At 44.0% G+C, this 21,563-nt stretch overlaps 1 protein-coding gene across 4 annotated transcripts in view; it reads left to right on the top strand.

Moving 5' to 3' along the window:
* The window catches only part of ncm (pre-mRNA-splicing factor nucampholin), a 96,472-nt gene extending 75,045 nt beyond the window's left edge, over positions 1 to 21,427 (top strand). For 3 of the 4 annotated variants that reach the window (XM_050193257.3, XM_072285916.1, XM_072285918.1), the window contains 3 exons: positions 3,904 to 4,031; positions 6,985 to 7,086; positions 20,406 to 21,427. In XM_050193257.3, coding sequence (XP_050049214.1) covers positions 3,904 to 4,031; positions 6,985 to 7,086; positions 20,406 to 20,568 — 393 coding nt within the window. In that variant the 3' untranslated portion in view covers positions 20,569 to 21,427. Of the gene's footprint in view, positions 1 to 3,903; positions 4,032 to 6,984; positions 7,091 to 20,405 lie in introns of those variants that run through there. The other variant, XM_050193258.2, reaches the window with a different exon arrangement.
* The last annotated feature ends 136 nt before the right edge of the window (positions 21,428 to 21,563 follow it).

Raw genomic sequence — 21,563 nt, 5'->3', positions numbered from 1 at the left:
TGTTTTCATCTGGATAAAGTTTTTGGCAAGCAATGAATAGAGTAGCCACTGAGTTGCTGCATGCTTTGCATGCTCATTGGTATATGTCATGTCTTCATTTAAAGAAAGAGAGAGCACTTGAGTTATGTAATAGTAATATCTCTTAGTTATTGGAATTTCACAAGCATGTTAAAGTCCAAATAAAAAAAAAATCTAGCTAATGAAAGTCAGAGAAAATCACCATATGTAGTCATTGAGAGCACCTCTTAAATCTGTTTTCTATTTTAAAAATAAATTTTCAATCACAGTTGACTTGTATTTCTTCTTCAAAAAAAATTATCATTGGGAGCTTATTTCAGTGAATATAAATGCATTGAAGGGTGTGTGCTGTGCCTCAGCTTTATACCATGTTACTTGCTCTGGCTGCAGCGTTTCCACATTCATTTGCACCAGGCAGTCTTAAAGTAACTGTAATTTATTCCTTGTCATCATAATAATAGAAGCGGGAAGAAGAATAGTGTGTGAACTTTTCAGTATCGTCCCACCTCCACTTGCATTCAAGACATATACACTAAAGCTTCACCATAGATGCCACAGCAGGAAAAAAATCTTGTGGTTCACTACAGAACCAAAGAGCTGCTTTGGGGGGTCTGAAGAAATGAACATCATTGGCATAGGACCTGGCGAATACGATGGATGCATATTGCACTCAAGACCAGGCCTTTGATTTTTTCCACAGCCTTGTAGGCTGTCCAATGCATCAGTCACACCCAACTCTTCACTCTGGAATTTGCGCTCTGGATTTTCTTTTTTTTTTTCCCCCTATCGTGTACTTGCCAAATGGAAATTCATGGGCCTCCATATAAATAACATTTCCTATGGTTACGGTGGCCTTCTTGCCCTCTGCAACCAAAAATTCCTGCTCTATGTGTGCTCCCTTTTTTATGTTGGGTAGGTGCGCCAATTCTTACAATTCCCTTTTGTGGAGAATCAAACATTCACTGTGTGTTGGCCTGTGGTGAGAGTAAAAAATTTTTATTGTGAAATTATTGTTACTTTCTGACAATGCCTCATCAGCTGGAAAATTTCCATAAGGGAGTGGTGAGGTTAATGGGACTGAAAGCTGATCTCCTGGATAACACTGTTTACAGAAAAACAGCGAATGAGTAGACTCAAAACTTTTACACTGTACTTACTACAACTTCACAGAAATTGGAAACAATTAGTAATTCAAGCAACCACACTATGTGCCACTCATGAGGGACTACAAATGCAAGACAAGAAATTAATATGTATGTCTGCCATATTCACTCGTGTAACGCCTGCACTTTTTTACCAGTGCAGGCCTTACATGGGGTAGGCTTATGGCTACCCACTGAAATCTCATGGAACCGCACCCCGCCTGCCTTGCAGAATAAGGCACCCACTGGCAGCCGATTGAACCCATGCATAGTTGCTGACCGATTTTTCGGACATGATCAATGCCGAAAAAATGTCCAAATAATTGGGCAGTCCTAAAAATGGAATTGCAATGGTAAAAGCTACTTTTTTTATATATATATAATGCCGGCACAGTGGGAAGTTTGTTTACAGATGTTTACAGTGTGATGCTTCATTAAAATAAAATTCACTTGAAATTTCGTTATGACTGAGACCGCAGCTGCATTTCCCGTTCACCAATCGCACAGCCCGAAGTGGGTCACAGGTTGCTGTGAAGTGCGGATACAGCCCACACGGCCTTCACTCTGTGACACTTGTCAGTTTAGGATGTGCTGTGCAAATTCAATTTAGAACTTCATTGGCTTTATGCCCACATGTGAGCTTATGCCATTCCGTACAGTAAGTGCACACACGAACTTGGTAAGTGCTCACGGTAGTTGCTGGCTGATGGCCCATGAGCAAGAACAGCATTTCACACACGTGGCCCTCAGTTCAGCCTATGCACGTGATCGTGCCCGATCATTGTGGTATAGTACTTTTCCTTTTTTCCCTCGCTTAGGTTGTCACACGGCATAACTTTAGGATGCAGTTAAATGGGAGCATGCAGGCCGGTGTCATGTAGGTACAACAAGAGTGAGGTATAGAATGTGTTATATATGGTCTACTCGGGTAACATTTTAAGGGCGAACTTCCTGCAACAACTTGCCGCCTGCGCCACCCGTCGGCTTCAATAATACAATTTGATGGAGTCTGCGGTTAAAGTTGCAGTTTGGTCCAACTTTGGTTACTTTTACATTTTCGTGTGGGATACAGTGCTGCTGATAATGCCACCGTCTGCAGGACTAGTGCCATCTAGTAGTGGCCAGCAGAAATTAACAAGCACTCAGGTATGCGCATGATGCTTAGTAAAACTTTTTAAGATATTTTTTGCACTCCAAGGTGCAAAGGCCTTACACAAGTAAATACGGTAATTACATAAGTTTTCTTTTCCTCCACAAATAATACCTGAATGGAATGCAATACTGGTGGCTGTTGTAGGAAGCAGCAGTCTTTTTATTGCGTTACAAATTAAATGGACACTCCAGGCAAATTTTCGTTGCCTTTGCTATGAAGTTCTGTATAAAGTCCAAGTGCACTAAGAATGCACTCAGCGCACTGACTGTATGCTGTGGGAGCAAAGGACAGAGTGCTAGGGTGAGGCAAGAGGGATGCTGGCTTGAAGAGCTCAATGTTGGAGCTCATGGGAACAAGCGCACGCTAGGGGAGGGTAGGCTTGCCCCCCTTTTAACTTGGCTGTGGCTGCACTTTGCTGTCTACACAGCTAAGCACATACACAGCCCACGTGCCACATATTAAAGGTAATCTGCAGCGGGTGCAGAGGTTTGCTCGCATTCATCAAGTAAGATCTATCTGTGCATGCATGACACCATGCTTGTTAATTAGTAAGTGAATGTTAACTGTAATTTATACGGGCTATAAAACTATGAACCTTACTTTGTGTAGTTGTCTATCTTATACTTTGCTAGTGCTTTCAATAGTTCTCCTTTCGGGCAAAATTGCGGCTTTTTTGCTTCTTCAGTAATTCAATACATTTTTATTCTATTGTGCTTATATGTAAGCAAACTGTTCTTGTGTGCGTGTGCTTGTGCACACACATACAGTTTTTGTTCAATGCATTGAACTAGAAGTACCTGTATTCCTGCTGAATGAGAAGAAAGCTGGTTAACCGAGAGGCCCGATCTTTTGTTAATGATATCATGAGGAGCCAACGAACAAAGACGCCAAGAAAACATGTGGGAAATTACTTCTACTTACTAATTTAATTAGAGAAATGATAAATTAATGGCAATGAAAGTGGGTGAAAACACAACTTGCCGCAGGTGGGGAATGATCCCACGTCTTCGCATTACACGTACGAGGCTCTAACCAATTGAGCTACTGCGGTGCCGTTTCCCCATCCACTTTCGTGGGTATTTATGTTTTACTACTACAACTAACCTTGGGAGTGTTAGCCAGCGCCACTACTCGCAAACCTTGGTGGTGGATGTTGAACATCCTTTCTGCCGCAGGCATCACGAATATGTGATCTTTTTGGGCGAAGGTAACTGGTCGATAAGCCCCACACTTGCTACCTGAAGGCATCAATGTTGCCGGATTTGAGACCCTCGTTATGTAATGAACGAAAAGAAAGGGGTTAACCAAGGGGCCCGATTTATTATTAATCACTTCATGAGAAGCCAACAAACGTACTGTACTCCTGCTGTAATGCAACACTGCAATGTGTTACTGTAAATAAGTGAGTGAAGGTGCAGTCTTTTGTGGAACTTGGATTCTTTTACTGCATAGTAATGGCATCCAGATGTTCTCAAGGGTTGGAGTTTGGATGGGTATAAATACTTGAATAGTGCTGTAAAATGATTTTGTATCAATATTATTTTATGTGGTTTCATATTTGCTTTCAAAAATGTTTCCTTGCTTGTGTAGGTTCTGTCTCATATCAAGCTTACTGAAGATGACACAACGTCATCGAGCCGTATCTTCATTAAAATCCTGTTCCAAGAATTATGCGAGTACATGGGTCTACCGAAATTGAATGAAAGAATAAAAGACCCGTAAGTTCTTCATCTTCAGAACGCCATATTGGCACATTTCATTGATGTGTGTGCTGTATGCGTAGCTATAACATGTGTATAGGCTCTCTTGTGGTAGTGTGTTAGTATGTAACTGGTACAGTGCAATTCTAATGCAAAATCACTTGATTTGAATTTATGGATAATTCAAACTGACATGCAATCTGCACCACGTTCTATTAATGGAAAAAAAGCTTCAGTAACTATCATCTGTGAAACATGTTATGGTTCATTTAAACAAGTTCCAGCTCGTGCCTTCCATTTCTGGCATAAATCTGATAACCATGAACAGATTTAAAGGGAAGCTGAAACACTTTTCGGAAAAAATGAGTTCCCTGCGGCATTCTACAGTTTTTAGGCCATTGAACATGAATATATAGTTTAAAAAGGGCGGAAACAAACCCAAGCGGCTGTTTCTTGCAAGAAAACGCGCACCAGCACCTCAGGGCATCGCGCGAGCGCCGCTGTTGCCCGTGATTGGTCGGGACCGCTGTGACGTCATTCACGGGGATCACCGGTCGGCGCCGCCGTTTCAGAGCGTAGCACGCTGTTCTGGTCTGGCTTCACAGATGAGCTGTAAGCATTATGGAACAGTCTCGATGTCTCGGACAGCTTGTATTTTCGCCTTACATGTTCGAACCGACAGCAGATACAGAAAACGATGGTGGCAACGACGATGTTGGGTGTGCCAACAGCGAGAACGATGTAAGCACCTTCTCGCGCATTGGAAAAATTAGCTGGTACGTAGATTTTTTCATGTAGCTGCACGTTGCAATGACAGGAGAAAAAACGCGCTAAAGTGTCACTGGGAACTTGCTGCTGGAAGAATGCCCAAGCACTAACTTCTCATTAGATTGTAAACACGGGTGCAATTCCGCGATGTCAAGCACCTTGCTGCTGCTTGTCTAAAGTTCGGTGGTTTTTTGCGTGTTGATACACGATCGCGAACATAAGTACCGCATTTCAAAGCACCACATACAGTGCTGCGAGGTACAGTCATGGAAGTTGCTTATCATACACATTCAGATCGAGATAGCCAGGTTGATTATATGTGCAATATTCAGACTATGGTTCGACGACTTTGCGATTGTGGCTCGATCAAGAATTGGTATGCGTGCTGCATGCTAGTGCTGACATACAGATATTAGGAAGTTTTAGCACCGCCGTGGGGTAAACACGGGAACCTTACGGTAACTGCAACCGTACGTCGAATGTCGCTAGGCAAGCCTAGCAACGCTAGCAACAACGCGTTTCCGCATTGGTCGCAAGGCTATCCGGCTACGCTAAAACTGTATTACCAGACGTTCATGGCTGCAAATGTTCGCATTTCTGGAGTGCATCAGTGTGGGCACCGGAACACCGGAATTGGTATACCGATTGCCCGCATCGTTGTCAAGCTCCGATGATAATTCCTGTCACGGAAATGGTTCGAGCACAGCACAGTTGATTTCGTTGGCACCAAGTTCTCTCTCCTCACCGCACGGACCCACTGCGCTGCAAGCTTCTTGTCCTTCAGGAACATGTGAAACACCACATCGTCTCGCCCGCCTGTGTTCGCACAGCCGAATGCTGCACAGAACGAGGACATGTTGGGCGCCCTTGGCTGTAGGCACTCGCGCAGCACAGAAAGGAAGCACAGTTCACGCAAATCGCAAAAGAAAGCAAACGTCAGCAGCGGCAGATCTCTCGTAGCGTCATCTAGTAAAGCGCAGGACGGTAAGAAACACGCCAGCACATGCCAGCAAGCCGGTCCGCCGGCACGCTCCCCGGGAATAACGTCACTCTCGCCGGTTCTCTCCTCCGGCTGCATCCTCACCCGGCACTCCGGGAAGCGACGGGGGCGTGTCCGCAGGGCGGATTTAGAAAGCAATTTCCGCCCCTTATATTAACAAAACGAAGAAAAAAATTTCAGAACCACAAATTAATAGGTCTGTTCTTCCCAATCCCAGCAATTCATGGAATTTGAAAACCGCTTCAGCTTCCCTTTAATGTACTGCGTCACAATATTGGGGCACATATTGTAACAGGTTTTCTTTTGCTTTACCAATATACATGATTGGCACAGCTGGCACTGGAGCAGACCAGGCCATCCATTCACACTCACACATGATTATTCCTTCACATGCTGCTGGCATACTAATGTTTTCCATTGCAACTTGTTTAAGAGTTGCTATTTAGATAAGCTTTAGGACTATAAGGGAATGAGAGAAAAGCCCCAGATAAGCAGGGGGTCCGTTTCTCTTTTCACCTGTTAAAAGTGATTGCTAGCATTGCAAATACGGCTTTCAAATGCCATAATGAAAATGTCCAGCCATGGAAGTTAACTCTTTGGCACAATCCCACTTTCTGGTCGCTGCTGGAATGTAATCAGTTGTGATAAAGGAAGCTCACGCTGCAAAGTTTGGCTTTAAAAATCCAAGCATTGCTGGGTGCTGACAGTCATTTGATCTGAGTGCCTCTTCCTCATTGGCAACTGCATCCATGCATTACGCAAGCAATCATTAGGGAAATGAGTAAAGCACAGGCTAAAAGCAGCAGCATGCTCTCTTGATCTTTTAACTGCAGAGCTTCACTTTTGCGGATGAACACGTAAATTAGTCTTACTTTTTGAAGATCACATTGTGTTGCTTTCATTTCTTAAATAATGGTGCCACAAAAAAAAAATGCAAGACAAAACGGACGACCGCGTCTTCCTTAAAAAAAAAAACTGCATATATTTCTAGTCAAGTCAACAAAAAGCAAGTGGCCAGGTTACAATCTGTGTTATGAGAGCTCACAACTACATGTGTGATGCCACTTCAAGAAAATTATAGGTTTGCTATAGTGGTAATGAAAAACGCAGTTGTGAAGTATGTTTGTTGTGAAGTATGTGTGCAAATATGCATGCTCACTACTGTATAGCATCTTCATGTGGCACTATGATTCCTTTTTCTAGGACATTGCAAGATGCTTTTGAAGGTCTGTTCCCACGAGATCTGCCCAAGAATACTCGATTTGCCATTAATTTCTTCACGTCTATTGGCCTTGGGGGACTGACGTGAGTAGTAGTTATGAAGTCTGTCAATTGAAATTGCATGTCGAAATAGGCAGCTTTTGCACAGTAAGAGTGTGCCATCGAGAACACTCACTCATAACACTTGTTTTTGCTTTAGTTTATGCTTGACGATGATTGCAGTGGTCTGTGCATGAATAAAAGTTGTGGTGCATGTGTAACAAACCTGTTGAAAAACTAGAGTAATTCATTACAAGGAAGGTTTTGCTGTTAGCAAAAATTTCTGCCATGCCATATGACTAGATTTGGGCATAATTGCTACATCACCGACTGCTTCATTCTCTGTTTTGTTATGGTCAAAGTGCTTTCTTGCACAAATCCCACTTGCCAAGAAGGCAATGCAAAAGCCATACATGTATGAAATTGGTCACTGGCAAATTTTACACAATATGCCTTAATGAGAGGGATTTTTATTCAGCACAGGAAAAGCTAAAGGAAAACTATAGGCACGGCTTTATAGCTTGAGATATTGCAGTGCACCTAAGTAAAAATGAATTGATTTCCATTGTTGGGGCTTTCTTCAAATGTTGTTTCCAATTTCATCTACACCGAATCTCGGAACATTTTAACCAGTGTGAAATTAGAAGACAATATGTTTGCAATACGGTTGTTAAATATTAACATTTTCAAATCAGATTCGATTCAATTATTTCAGAAAAACGAACCAATTTACTCTATTGTAACACAAGTTTTCTCATGATTTTTGTTGCTTGAACTTCGCCTTCACGTCACCTTGGCAACCTGTACCTTTACATCTCGATCCAATCCATAGACAAGTTCACCGAAGGGAGAACTTGTTTTTTATTTGAATCGTCACCATTTTTGCTGTGCTTGTGACTGGTGTGTGGTTACAGTACTGCAGTACTCTGCGGCCTTTCAGGCTTCAGCTCAGTTCATTTGCAAGAATATGGTGACGCAGCACGTTCAGTATGGCGCCCGCTTCGAGAGACAAGTAATTTTGATAGCCGAGGAGCTGGCAAACTCTGCGACGGCTTGGCAGCTTGACATCAACGAGACAGCAATGTGCGGATGGTGGGACCAGCGGAAGGCCCTCTTTAAGTGCGAGTCCGGCCAGAAGGGCTCTATGGACCTTGTAGTGGCTTGGTACTGCCCCCGAATGAAATGGTTGTGTGGTTTATAAAGTAGTACTTAATCTCAAATGACTTCGACATCACAGAAGATGACTTGATTCTAGGGCGATCACTTTTGGAGAGAGTTTCGCTTTCGTGCCTCCATTGTAGGGAAAATCGGCAATGTAGCTTTCACACAGAGGAAACAGGAAAAGTAGGAGCGAGCATTCCAAGTGAATTTGGCTGAGCAGAATTTTTGTGAGTCGTGAGTTCAAGTGAGCTTGGCTGAATATAATTTTGGTCAGTCTCTGTCTGAGTGAGCCCTAAACAAAAAATATAATTTGTGAGTGAGTCTGAGCTAGTTTCATTTATTTTGCTGGTGGCTATAGTGTTGGGCTGCTGAGCATGAAGTCGCGGAATCGAATCCCGGCCACGGCGGCCGCATTTCGATGGAGGCGAAATTCGAAAACACCCGTGTACTTAGATTTAGGTGCACGTTAAAGAACCCTAGGTGGTCGAAATTTCCGGAGTCCTCCACTACGGCATGCCTCATAATCAGAAAGTGGTTTTGGCACGTAAATCCCCATAATAAAAAAAAAAAATTATTTTGCTGGCCTGTAGCACCATGTCCCACAAGACTGTCGCAGTACTTAGCACAAACTGTCTTTGTTCATAATTCAGAAACATCAATTTCCTCACCTGCTTTTGTTACAAAAAAAAAAAAAAAAACAGCGAAATGTCAATTGCTAGCTTCTTTCATTGCTGCAGACTAGAAGCTTGAAGTTGTAATTTATGTAATACAATTTGAATGTAGCTGCTTTCTTAGAAGAAGAAAAATGTTTAAGTCAATATAAAGAAAAGGAAAAGAAAAGGAAAAAATTGATCCAGCTCACAACCACGCGGGCAGTATTCGCATTGTCTCCATCTCAACGCCCTCATCTACACTGCATTTTCAAGAGCTCAAATTCAAATACTATAAGGGACAACAACATTCCTTGCAGTCTACTGAGAAACACACTGAGTCTAAATAATTGTGGTTTAGCATGATCGCATTTGTTGCACAGGCGGTCGAGTTCCTGGGCAAACACACGCAGGAGTTCACTATGCACAATAGTTACCAGCCGTCGAGTAAGCATGTCACTGTCTCAATTTATACAAAGCAATTAATTATTTGACCCATCTCAACATGTCGGGATTCTTTCAATCGATCTGCGTGCTGTAGTATCGGCTTTAGCTCTTTCAACGAGCACTACACTCTACTAAACGCATCTGGGACGTGCCCTTCCTCTTTTTCGTTACTTTTATTGTCATTGTGTATCAGATCTGATCGTATTGTATCGCATCTGGTGTGCAATTATCAAGTAATGCAAAAAAGTGTTTTGTTGCTGAACAGACCTCTAGAAACTTTTCATCCATGTCCCGAGATGTCATGCCAGCAGACCGCCTACAGCTATTCAGACGGGGTTTGTCGTTCATCGCCTTCTGAGCTGCTATACCAACCGAACGCATACAGCTATGCCGACGCTGTTTCTTGTCCCTTGTCTACCATACCGGTACAACAGTACTGTCAACGGCCTCCCGTTGCAGCCTGGGCCCAATGGGAACCTGTAAGGCGACCCCAGCTACGCAAGACCGATATATGGCGCACGGCAGGTCGGCGAACACTGTGTTATAATTGTGGAGAGCCAGGACACATTTATTGTTTTTGTCCTCATCGTCCAGCTGGCTACCAGTAAGTCCACATGCCGCTATGCACCGCTTGTTTGATGAAAGCCGTGCCTCCTTCAATGACAGCCATGCTGGCCGGCAAGTGAGGCCATCTAATCTACAGTCCCGCTCATCGTTTCCAACTCGTTTTTCCCCGCCGAGCAGCCAAAGTTTATCTGACGTCACCAGAGGTCGGTCTCCCAGCCCACGGTGGGGACACTGAAAGCAGCGACCTCTGCAGGGAAGGTTGCAAGTCCTCAAGTTGCCGAAAATCCCCCACTGTTGCCGAAAAAGGACGACGCTGACAAAACTATGACTGCCGACCTCGCTGTAACAATTGACGGGCATGAAGTGACAGCCTTAGTCTACACCGACGCGCACTTTTCTATAATGATCAAGCCGCTGGAAGACAAACTAAATAAAGTCAGAATGGAATGGATGGGCTCTTACATTCGAAATGCTGGAGGCCAGATAATGACACCTACAGGCAACTGTACTGCAAGACTCACGATCTTGAACGTAGCTTTTGTCGCTACATTCGTGATTCTACCGGAGTGCTGCAAATCACTCGTATTAGGAATGGACTTCTTAAGAGAATACGGTGCCATTGTCAACATACACGACAGCATGGTAACATTTTCCCCTGAAAAAGACATGACCCATGGCACAGAACATCCAACACCGAGCCTCACGTGTTATCAACGAAGACGTGTGCATACCGCTGCTATCATGCAGACTTGTTTCCGTCAGTTGCGGTGCACAGTATAAAAAAAGACGCAGTAGCGGAATATGTAACTGCCCTTCTATTTCGCCAAGGTGTTGCCATCGCCCGTGGCATTGTCAGCTTAGTCGACAGGCGTGCGGAGGTGCTCTTGGCAAATTTCACAAACGAATGTCGGCACATCAGTAAAGGCACTGCTGTCGCATACCTAGATGAAATCGACTGCGCTCAAGACTGTTTTGCCATGCAAGAAGAAACGAAGGCTCGTACAACCCCATGTACACCCGCTGTTGACGTTGGTCCGGGCTTAAAGCCAACAGAACGACACCATCTTATGGAACTGCTCGAAGAGTTTAAGGGCTGCTTCTCATCTGCATCGTGAGTAGGTTGTGGCTCAGAAAGAATGTGATGCAATACAGCAGCACGTCGAGAAGATGCTACAGGATGATGTAATCCAGCCATCAAAGAGCCCTTGGGCATCACCTGTAATGCTTTTAAAAAAAGAAAGATGGTATGTTGAGGTTCTACATTGATTATCACAAGTTGAATCACGTTACAATCAAAAATGTTTGTTTATCCATTGCCCCGGTTCGATGACTCTTTGGACAGGCTACGGCATGCGCGTTGCTTCTCCTCTATAGACCTTAAAGGTGGATACTGGCAAATAGAGGTGGATGAGCGCGATTGAAGGAAGACTGCTTTTGTGACGCCTGATGGACTTTACAAATTTAAGGTTCTGCCTTTCAGCTTATGCTTGGCCCCAGCCACGTTTCAAAGGCTCATGGACACTGTCCTATCCGGTCTAAAGTGGAAGACTTGCCTGGTGTACCTCGACGGTGTAATTGTTTTTTCTGCCATTTGAAGAACACCTAAAATGGCTGCCGTCAGTTCTTCAAGCCATACGATCCACGAGGTTTACACTGAAACGAGAAAAACGTCACTTTGGGTTTGAAGAGCTTCATTTCCTAGGTCATGTCGTCAGTCAAGATGGTGTTAGGCCTGACCCGGATAAAATTGCAGCCGTCGCAAAGTTCCCACGGCCAATGGATAAGAAGTCAGACGCTTCCTGGGTCTCTGCACTTATTACCTGCAATTTATCGCGGATTTTGCGCACCTCACCTCTCCACTCACCCGCCTCACAAGAAAAGACGTTGCATTTGTATGGGGAGAGGAGCAAGAAGCGGCATTCAACGATTTATGGCAACGTCTACAAACTCCGCCTGTGCTCGCATATTTTGACGAGGATCCATCAACAGCAATCCACACAGATGCAATTAATGTGGGCTTTGGCACTGTTTTCATTCAGTGGCAAGACACTGCCGAGAGACTACTTGCCTATGCGAGCAGAACATTATCACGTGCTGAGTCCAACTACTCAACCACGGAGAAGGAATGCCTGGCTGTCGTATGGGCAGCCGCGAAGTTTCGCCCGTACTTATACGGCCGCGCTTTTCAAGTCTTAAGCGACCACCATTCCTTTTTTGGTTGACCAATATGAAAGATCCTTCTGGACGTTTGGCACGCTGGAGCTTACAGCTTCAAGAATACGACATAACAATAGTCTACAAGTCAGGAAGGCAGAACTTAGACGCCGACTTCCTCTAGAAATCACCGATTGCACCGCCGAGCGCTGAGGAGGATGAATATGCAGGTTTCTTAGGAGTTGTTGATGCAGCCACCATCTCCCAGCAACAGGAAGACGACCAGGAGCTCAACTCCCTCATAGAGTTCTTGAAAGGGTGAGCTACGAATGTGTCGAGATTATTTTCAAGGAGTGTACCTTCATTCTGTTTGCGCAATGGAATTCTCTACAGGAAGAACTTCTCTTCAACAGGGAAGAGCTGTGTATATCTGCTAATAGTTCCCGACAATCTCCGCCACGAAATCTTGCAGGCCTGGCATGACGAAGCCACCTCGGGCCACCTCAGTTACATGCAAACATTGGCACGAATCAAAAGGCTGTTTCACATGGCGCGATTTTCAGTCAGCGACACAGCGAATTCCGTCGCTCAGCGACCGCCGCGACGTCGTGTGCTCTCCGCGACTGGATTCCAACAAGTTGGTCGCGCCGTCGCTCAGTCGCAGCGATCGGCGCGATGGGGGAGGGGCAATGTGTGTTTTACCGCGCGTTGGTAGCGCTGTGGAGCAATGTCGTGCGTCAGTTCTAGCTATGTTTATGGCGTACCCACCAGCGTTCAAACACAATTCGTTTGAAAGGAGAAGCTGCACGCTACCCAGGTCGGGAGAAGGACGCCGCTTCAACATAAGGCACGTACCCACTTGATCGCTGCTGTCGTCAACCTCTTTATCTCTACAAATTGCGCAAGCAGCTTATATACATGCACACTCAACAGTAGTTTGTTGTTCTGCAAAAGCAAATACTCATCCAGGAAAAAAAGTTGCGGCTCCCATAGCAACAACGAAACTAGAGTGTACTAAACTGACGATTGACGCCGCACGCCATGCCACACGCTCATACTTGCGGTGTTGTGCAGCGCCTCACTTACCATATCTGCAAGCTGTCGTAAAGTCTCAACGCTTTTGAACGTTAAAAATGGTGTACCTATTCTATTATCGAATAAGAATAGGAAAATTCGAATATTTGACTAGTTTCCATGTCGTTTTTATTTAACGATGCAAGCATGGATACTTCGTGAGCAGGAGGCAACCTTGCGCATTGCTGCAACGGATATCGCGCTGCCGCGAACGCATGTGAAAGCTGTCAGCGAAAATCGCTCTGCGACGCGCGCGGCAGAACGATTTCTTTCGCCCCAATCGTGCCATGTGAAACAGCCTAAAGAAAGATACTACTGGCCAAGGCTCGCAGCAGAGGTGAAACATTACGTTATAACTTGCCTTGAGTGCCAGAGACGCAAAGTACCACCAACTAAACCCACTGGGCTACTGCAGCCCATTGCAGTACCAGAAACACCGTTTGCTCAAATTGGAATAGACCTTCTTGGCCCTTTTCCAATATCTGACAGCGGCAACAGAAGGGTCATAGTCGCTTGCAATGGACTATCTCACCCGATACGCGGAAACCAAGGCGATTCCAAACGGCACAGTTCTTTATCGAGAACATTGTCCTGAGGCACGATGTTCCAGCGGTCGACAAAGGAACTGCATTCACAGCTGAGCTTTTGGGCATTGTGTTCACGCTCAGTGGCACAGCGCATAGGAAGACAACAGCCTATCACCCACAAACGAATGGGCTTACAGAACGCCTCAACTAGACTATCACAGACATGCTTTGCAGGTACGTCGATGTGGAGCACTAGAATTGGGACAAAATATTGCCGTATTTCACATTCGCATATAATACGGCATGCCAGGAAACTACCAGAATGATGCCGTTTTGTTTGATTCATGGTCGAGAAGTCCCTACGATGCTTGATGCTATGCTGCCTCATGACTACAATGATTAACACGAAGATATTGCAGAATTCACTGAGCGCGCCGAGAAAGCACGACAGTTCGTGCGCATCAGAATAACTACACAGCAAGAACGTCACCCCCGACAATACAATCTTCACCACCAATTCGTCGCTTATATACACCCGGGCAAAGAGTCTGGGTTTGGTTTCAGGTGCGATGCCGAGGCCTCTCTGAATAACTTCTACGCCGATACTTCGGACCATACAAGGTTCTGCGCCATATTAGCGACGTGAATTACGAGGTCGTGGGCGACGGTTCATGCTGCTCCAAACGCCGTCAACAGGGACCTGAGATAGTGCACGTGGTGCACATGAAGCCGTATCTTTCTGAATGACATGGACATCGACAAGCTGTTTATCAAGTCTAACGACTACCATTTGCTGAACATCGGGACGATGCTCGCTCTGGAGGGAGGGTAATGCCGCATCATTATTTGTGCCATCTACGCCCTGATGGTGACGAAGACGACGACCGGGCCACTTGAGAGTACGAGCGCGAAAAATAAAAGACAAAGACGTTCTTTTGTGCTGGCCTGCATCCTGCACATCCTTTTCGAGTACAACGCGGTACTGCTACTTGCCGCAATAAAGCCCCTATGCTTTGTGACCTGCGACAATATGGGAAAGAAAAAAAAAAACAAGTTTTTTGTGCAGTAAGGGAGTAGTACCCAGGTTGGCTCATATTTCACCTACTTAAAGAAGGGACACTAAAGGCAAATACTAAGTCGGCGTGCACTGTTTACCTACCATTCCAGAAACATTGCAATGCTTGTTTCGTGCCAAGAAAAGACTTAGTTTACGAGAAAATTGCATCTGAAGGGTCCGAATACCTTTTTCGAAGTTTATATCTCCCGCCATCCAACCGGGGGAGTGGTGACGTTGCATACGCCATCACCACCCTTTGCTGCCATCGGTGAGTAAAACAGCGCCCGACAGACAGCGGTACCAAGCCAAGAGAGAGCGGTGGACTCGCCAATGCAGCTGCTTTTTGGTCAAGTGGTGCAGACCGTTTGCGCATCCTGCGACATCACATGGAAGTTGAATTCTCTGTTACTTGAAGTTTGTGCGAGTTTCGCGAGCCAGTAAAACCAGTGCAGCACTATGTGATGAGGAAAGTAGTGAAACGCGAAAGCATGGGTGGCGCAGGGTCGAGCGAAAATGAAATGTTTTGACCGCCCACGTCGTTGTCAACAGTACTTTTAATTAGTTACTTTTTTCTAAAAATGAAATAGAACTGGACAAGTAGCATTTTATTTCATCTTGTAATACAATAAGAGGATGTTTTTTGTGACAAGTAGTTGAGTACTAGTGACAGAATTTAACTGAGGGGTGCTTTCGTCATCAGGCAAGTGCTTGAATGTCTCGGGGGAGTCTTTAATCATGTCCTGCATTTACCTCAATTTCTCGATTGGTAAGGCTCTGCTCACAATATTATTTACACCTTAGAGATTCTTGAACACTAATCTATCACTTTAGCTTGACTTAGTATTTGCCTTTTGTGTCCCTTTAACTGTCCACCCCTATGAGAGCTCTACGAATGATGTACTAAGGTACATTTATGTTCAATCTGCAAGTGTGAAAAAGGTCATGGTCTGAAATATCATAGGTGTCGCTTTCAAGCATTTGTCTTGCTTAGAATTTGTGTACATTAAGACTTGATGGTAATGCATTCTTGTGTACACTGTGACACCACCACATCTGAATGTTTTCTATTGCTTATTTAAACAGTGGTAGAAGTCAGTACTTAGTGTCTGTACTTTTGGGCAAAATTATCTGTCAGAGTAGCATTTAGGAAGACCAAATTTCGTGTGCTTTGACAAACTGCGCAGATTTGCTGCATGACAATGTTTGCATGCTTCATCCACTCATAACTGTGTTTTATTGTGAAGGTAGTTATATGGACACTCAAGGTGAATTTCTTCCATCGTCGTAGACGTTGGCGTCGCTGTGAGGTTCTGTATACGCCATGCGCAAAACGCTGACATGTCGCCAAGGCTGCCAAGCATAGGCGGGCTCGGGCGAGCACTGTTCCTATCCACGCCTATGCGCGTGCTCTCATGTTTGTGTTCTTGATCGTAATTAACGCTTCTGTGAGCCTTCACCGATGTCTTGAAGCAACAGTTGCTTAGTTGGGCACTTGAACATGTGCAAAAATTCATCAGGCACACACTTAGTTTCCGGTGCTCCTTCTTGAGCAAGAACGATGGCAGTCTTGGATCGTGGCTGTTCAATGGAAAAGATAAGCAATCGCACTTTGTTTACTGCAGTTTTAAAGCGATTACTATGTTTTTACTTTTTGCCTGATGTTGCTGCGCCTTTATGGGGTGCTTCCACGTTTAAGCTTAGATTATCAAATCGTGTTTTACGTGGCAAAACCACAATCTGATTATATGGCAGGCCGTAGTGGGGGACTCCATAAATTTGGACCTCCTGGGGGTCTTTAACGTGCACCTAAATCGAAGTACACGGGTGTTTTCGCATTTCGCCCCCATCGAAATGCGCCCGCTGTGGCCGGAATTCGATCCCGCGACCTCGTGCTTGGCAGCCCAACACCTTAGGCACTAAGCAACCACGGTGGGTCGTTTAAACTTGGTCACCTCATCTACAGTCCAGAATATACAATAAACATTAGGTTGTTGTTACTGATGAGACGCGATGCCCCCCCCCCTTAGAAAAATAAATAAATAAAGATGCAAAAAGCTAAGCCAGAGAATGCGAAGTGAAGCTGTGAAGCGCTCAGTGTGTTTAGACGCTTTGAACAAAGGACTCCGTGTTAAAAAGCAGGTGACGCCGCCTTCAAAAAAACGTCACGCAATCACCCATGCATTGCACGGAATCAGCTGTTGCTCTGTCTATCGATTACACTGAAATGCAACCTGTGGCGTACAACGTTTGGTGTACGCTCACTTCGGCTATCTGCACATTGACTGTACATCCTGGCGTCTGTGAGCATTAAAGGCTTTTGACAGGGCATTCAACTTCGTTTTTATTGCCTCTTAAGAGGAAGCTTTAGCTCGGGCCCAACACCGACGCGGCCTATTCAAATACATGTAAAAACGCAAAAACGTTTTTCTGAGATAACCCCTGGACCGATTTTAATGAAATTTGTTGCATTTGAGAGAGAAAGTTAAATTCTAGTGACTGTTGGAAGCGGAATTTTGATTTAGGGCTTGAATTTTGTTAAAAGAATTTTCAAAAATTCAGACGTTTGAAAAAAATAGATGCACGAAGTTTACAAGCTAATAGCTCTGCATCAAGAATAGCTATCGCGATTCTGTAAACGGCATCCATTAGACCATTCAAAGCGGACAAATTTGATATGTCAGTTTACATCTTACGTGAATTTGTTACGTTGTTTACGAAGGTTCTGCAAAAGTTGTAATTACACATTACTCCATTTTTTGAGGTTCATGTGTAACATATCAATTTTGTCCGCTTTAGATGTGCTATCAGGTACAATTCACAGAATTTCGATATCATTTTTTCTTGCTGAGTTACGGAGTTGTAAACTTGATAGTTTCGTTTTCTGAAAATTTTCGATTTTCGCCAAATTTTTATAAAAATTTGATGACCTAAATCGAAAATTCGAAACCAACAGTCACTAGATTTTAAGCTTTTCTTTTAAATGCAGCAAACCCCGTCAAATTTGGTGCAGTGGCTGCCGAGAAAAACGAATTCTCCTTTTACATGTATTTAGATAGGAGCACCCGAGCTAAAGCTTCCTCTTAAGAGGAAGCTTTAGCTCGGGCCCAACTCCGACGCGGCCTATTCAAATACATGTCAAACGCAAAAACGTTTTGATGAGATAACCCCTGGACCGATTTTGATGAAATTTGTTGCATTTGAAAGAGAAAGTTAAATTCTAGTGACTGTTGGAAGCGGAATTTCGATTTAGGGCTTGAATTTTCTTAAAACGATTTTCAAATATTTGACCGTTTGAAAAAAAATAGAAGCACGAAGTTTACAAATTGATAGCTCTGCATCAAGAACTGATATCGCGGTTCTGTAAACGGCATCCATTAGATCATTCCAAGCGGACAAATTCAATATGTCATTTTACATCTTACGTGGATTTGTTACGTTGGTTACAACGGTTTTACAAAAGTTGTATTTCCCTATGATTAAATTTTTTTATATTCATGTGTAACATATCAATTTTGTTCACTTTGGATGTGCTATTAGATACAATTCACAGAATTGTATTATCATTTTTTTGTTGTTGAGTTAGAGTTGTAAACTTAATAGTTTCGTTTTTTGAAAATTTTCGATTTTTGCCAATTTTTAATAAAAAATTGACGACCTAACTCAAAAATTCGAAACCAACAGCCACTAGATTTTAAGTTTTTCTTTTAAATGCAACAAACCTCGTCAAATTTGGTGCAGTGGTTGCCGAGAAAAGCGAATTTTCCTTTTACATGCATTCTCCTTTTACATGTAGCTAAAGCTTCCTCTTAATACCGCTTTGTGGTAACGGGAAACGCCTGAACTTCGAAGGCTTTATGTCTGCAACTAATGCATATTCATTTACCCCGGCTGTGTCATGCGTTGTGGTCAATTCTGAAACCTTCATATTTCTTTTCTTGATTTTTTTTTTTTTTTTTCGTTCTATTGGTGGTAGCAAGTGCTTGTTCTCTTTTTCTTCTTTTGCATGAAATTGGCCAATATATGTTCATGTTGCTTCACTGTAGTTGTCTCTGCTTTGAAAAATGATTTCAATGTCGCCCAGGGTTTACAAGAATTATTTATATCCATGCTTTGTATTCACTTTCAAAGTGTTAATATTGTGTCAGCGTACTCTTTTAACTAATTAAAAAGTGACGCATTGTCTATTCAGACTCGGGGCACAACAGGCGATACAACATGCGGTTTAATTCTGCATTTGGGTGCGAGGGTGATACTAGTTCAGATAGTGGTTACACTAAAAAATAACAAAATATAAAAGAAATGTGCTGTTGACTGACCAGGTAGGCAAATTTTCAGCTTTGGCACCTTCCGATACCTCACTCACATGCTGCTGTGAAATCATCAAAATGCTCTGCTTGTTTAACGATGGAACACGTGAAATCCATACTGTACAGTGGTAAGACACAAGCATAAAAACAATCAACCCTCAATTGTTGCCAAAGTCCTATATGTAATATTTTTCTCAAGCTCATCGTGCTGGTCTTCAAGTATTACTGTCGCTTGCTTCTCACGTGGCCGCGCCTGTACTAACCATGCATTCGCAAGCGTGAGGGCACTCCCTCAACCTTCTATAAAAATACACGGCATGTAAACCAAGCAAGTCTGTACATAAAGAATGTTGGTTCACAGGCCAACAAATGAAGCCATTAGCGGCCCGGGCGTTATAATGAAAGCGGCATACTAGCGATGAGCTCCATTTCGTAGGCAAGCTTGTTGATGCTCATCTGCGGCAAACAGTTGGTGCGTAAGGAGACAATGTCATCCCAGACAGCCGTAAAATCAGACACATATCCACTAATGTATAGTGCAATTTAATTGCGCACACTGACACCACAGAAGTAACTATCTGGCTCGCGCACAAGCGGCAGATATCACGCACACACTTCAGTCATGCCTGCAGTGGAAGTCTCCGGCATGAGGCCCGCCTGCGGTTCCAACGGCCGCCGCTATACAGCTTTCAGTGGCGCCCCTATAGGTGCTGCGCATGGCGGATAAAGTCCAAGTGTGGTGAGATCGTGTCCACACGCCGTGTGCTGTAGGTGTGAGGGGAAAAAATGTGAGGGTGTGCCAAGAGGGGTGGTGTCTTGGTGTGGCAACATCTTCTGACGCGCGCAAGGGGGTAGCAGGGTAATGTGTGTGTGCTAGATGGATGGAGGGGGGCAGTGTAGCTTGCACCTCTGCTTCTACCTGGGGTGCGGCTGAGGGCTGAGCACGGCTGCATGTGTCCTATCTTGCAAGTAATCGGCAGTGGGTTCGAAGGCTAGCCAGCCCAAGATAGATGATGGCCTTGTGCGCGCTGTGTTCTCGTGCGCCAAGTTCACGTTGAAGCGAGAGGCAGCATGAAGGGGAATTCGCTCGCCACTGCTGCCGCTCTTCATCACACCAGCATTCTGACAGCAAGTCATAGAGTAAGATGTGTTGATGTTTGCCCATGTGCAGGTGACAACGTGCTCGTTAATTAAGTTAGTTGGCGAATGTTTACAGCGGTTTTTACAGCTGATAATTGTACTATTCTTATACGCACATCTGTCTTAATAATTTGCTATTGCAATCAAGGGTTCACCTTTCAAGCGAAACTGGGACTTCTTTTGATCGTATTACTCTCGACATTCCTCTTGTGTACCATTTTGAACCAAATTGGTTGCATTCAGCAAGAAGCTGCAGCATTCCCATCCTTTTTGTACGCAGGGCTGACCTACGTGAGCACCTGAAATCCGCTCCAAAGCCAGCTCCAGTTACGGACATGATTACTGCACCTGCAGCTGCAGCAAAGAAGAAGAGCACATCATCAAGCAGTGACTCCAGTAGTGGTTCAAGCAGTAGTGACTCAGGCAGTGAATCGAGCAGTTGAAAGGAAGAAATGTACATATCATTGACTCACTTCAGGAGACTTCCGCAATAAACTGTATTATAATGTAAAATGGGGCATACTTGAGGAGTGCCTTAAAGTCAGAAAGTTGTATATTCATTTTCTAAATTGCTGTCATATTATAACGCTTGCCAAAAAATTGATTGTCTGTGTTGCACCAAAATCCTCACTAACAAAATTATTGGTAAGCTAGAAGATGCTTGTGGAATTTTGTGTGTGTGTATATATGCAGTTTCATCACTGAGGGTCTTTAGCACTGCATGACTCACAGAGTTGATCCTAAGTACAGGATACTGAGATGATAAGGCACTTGCCCAACCCCATCATGGCAACAAGGGTTGCTGCTGGCTCTCAACAGGATACTTTTTAATTTAACAAGCAATGTCAGTTTAATGGAGGGCAGTAGTGTGTGAACCACCCAGTCACCTTGATGTGTACAGTAAGTTTATTGTGATGAATGTCACTGTGAAAATTGACTGCTGTGTTCCTGGTAACTTTTGCAAAACCTCTGTTCACTGTTACACTTTACTCGGCTTTCAGCCACATGTTTTGAGGCGACTTCATAGTGGCCTGTGTTCCTGGTGTTTAAAGCAAACAGCACTCTTGCAGAATGCAGAGTAAACAGAAGAGTGCACCATCTTGATTCTGTATCCCCGCTGAATGCAGTTTGTTCTTGCTTCAGCCGTGCACCAACTAGCCTGCGTATGCACTAGTGTGCTGTTTACAAGAGGTTGACAAGTTTATCTTGCAAATTGTGGTGGGTGTTGTCTTGCTTGTATGCATGTTCATCTATTTGTGATTTACATTTTATTTCTCTGTCAATAAAGCATCGTGAAGCTATTGTCTATGTGTTACACATATTACAGATCCAGTTCTATGGGATAAACTCATGTTCATTTGTGCACTTGATGTATTCATTGGACAAGTCGTCACATTGTGTTGTATGGTTATACTTTACAAAGTGTGGGAACTCTTCT

The sequence above is a fragment of the Dermacentor andersoni genome, chromosome 1 (assembly GCF_023375885.2).
Source record: "Dermacentor andersoni chromosome 1, qqDerAnde1_hic_scaffold, whole genome shotgun sequence".
Lineage (NCBI taxonomy): Eukaryota > Metazoa > Arthropoda > Arachnida > Ixodida > Ixodidae > Dermacentor > Dermacentor andersoni.
The sequence above is the reverse complement of the archived record's forward strand: the minus strand, read 5'-3'. Positions and strand labels throughout refer to the sequence as shown.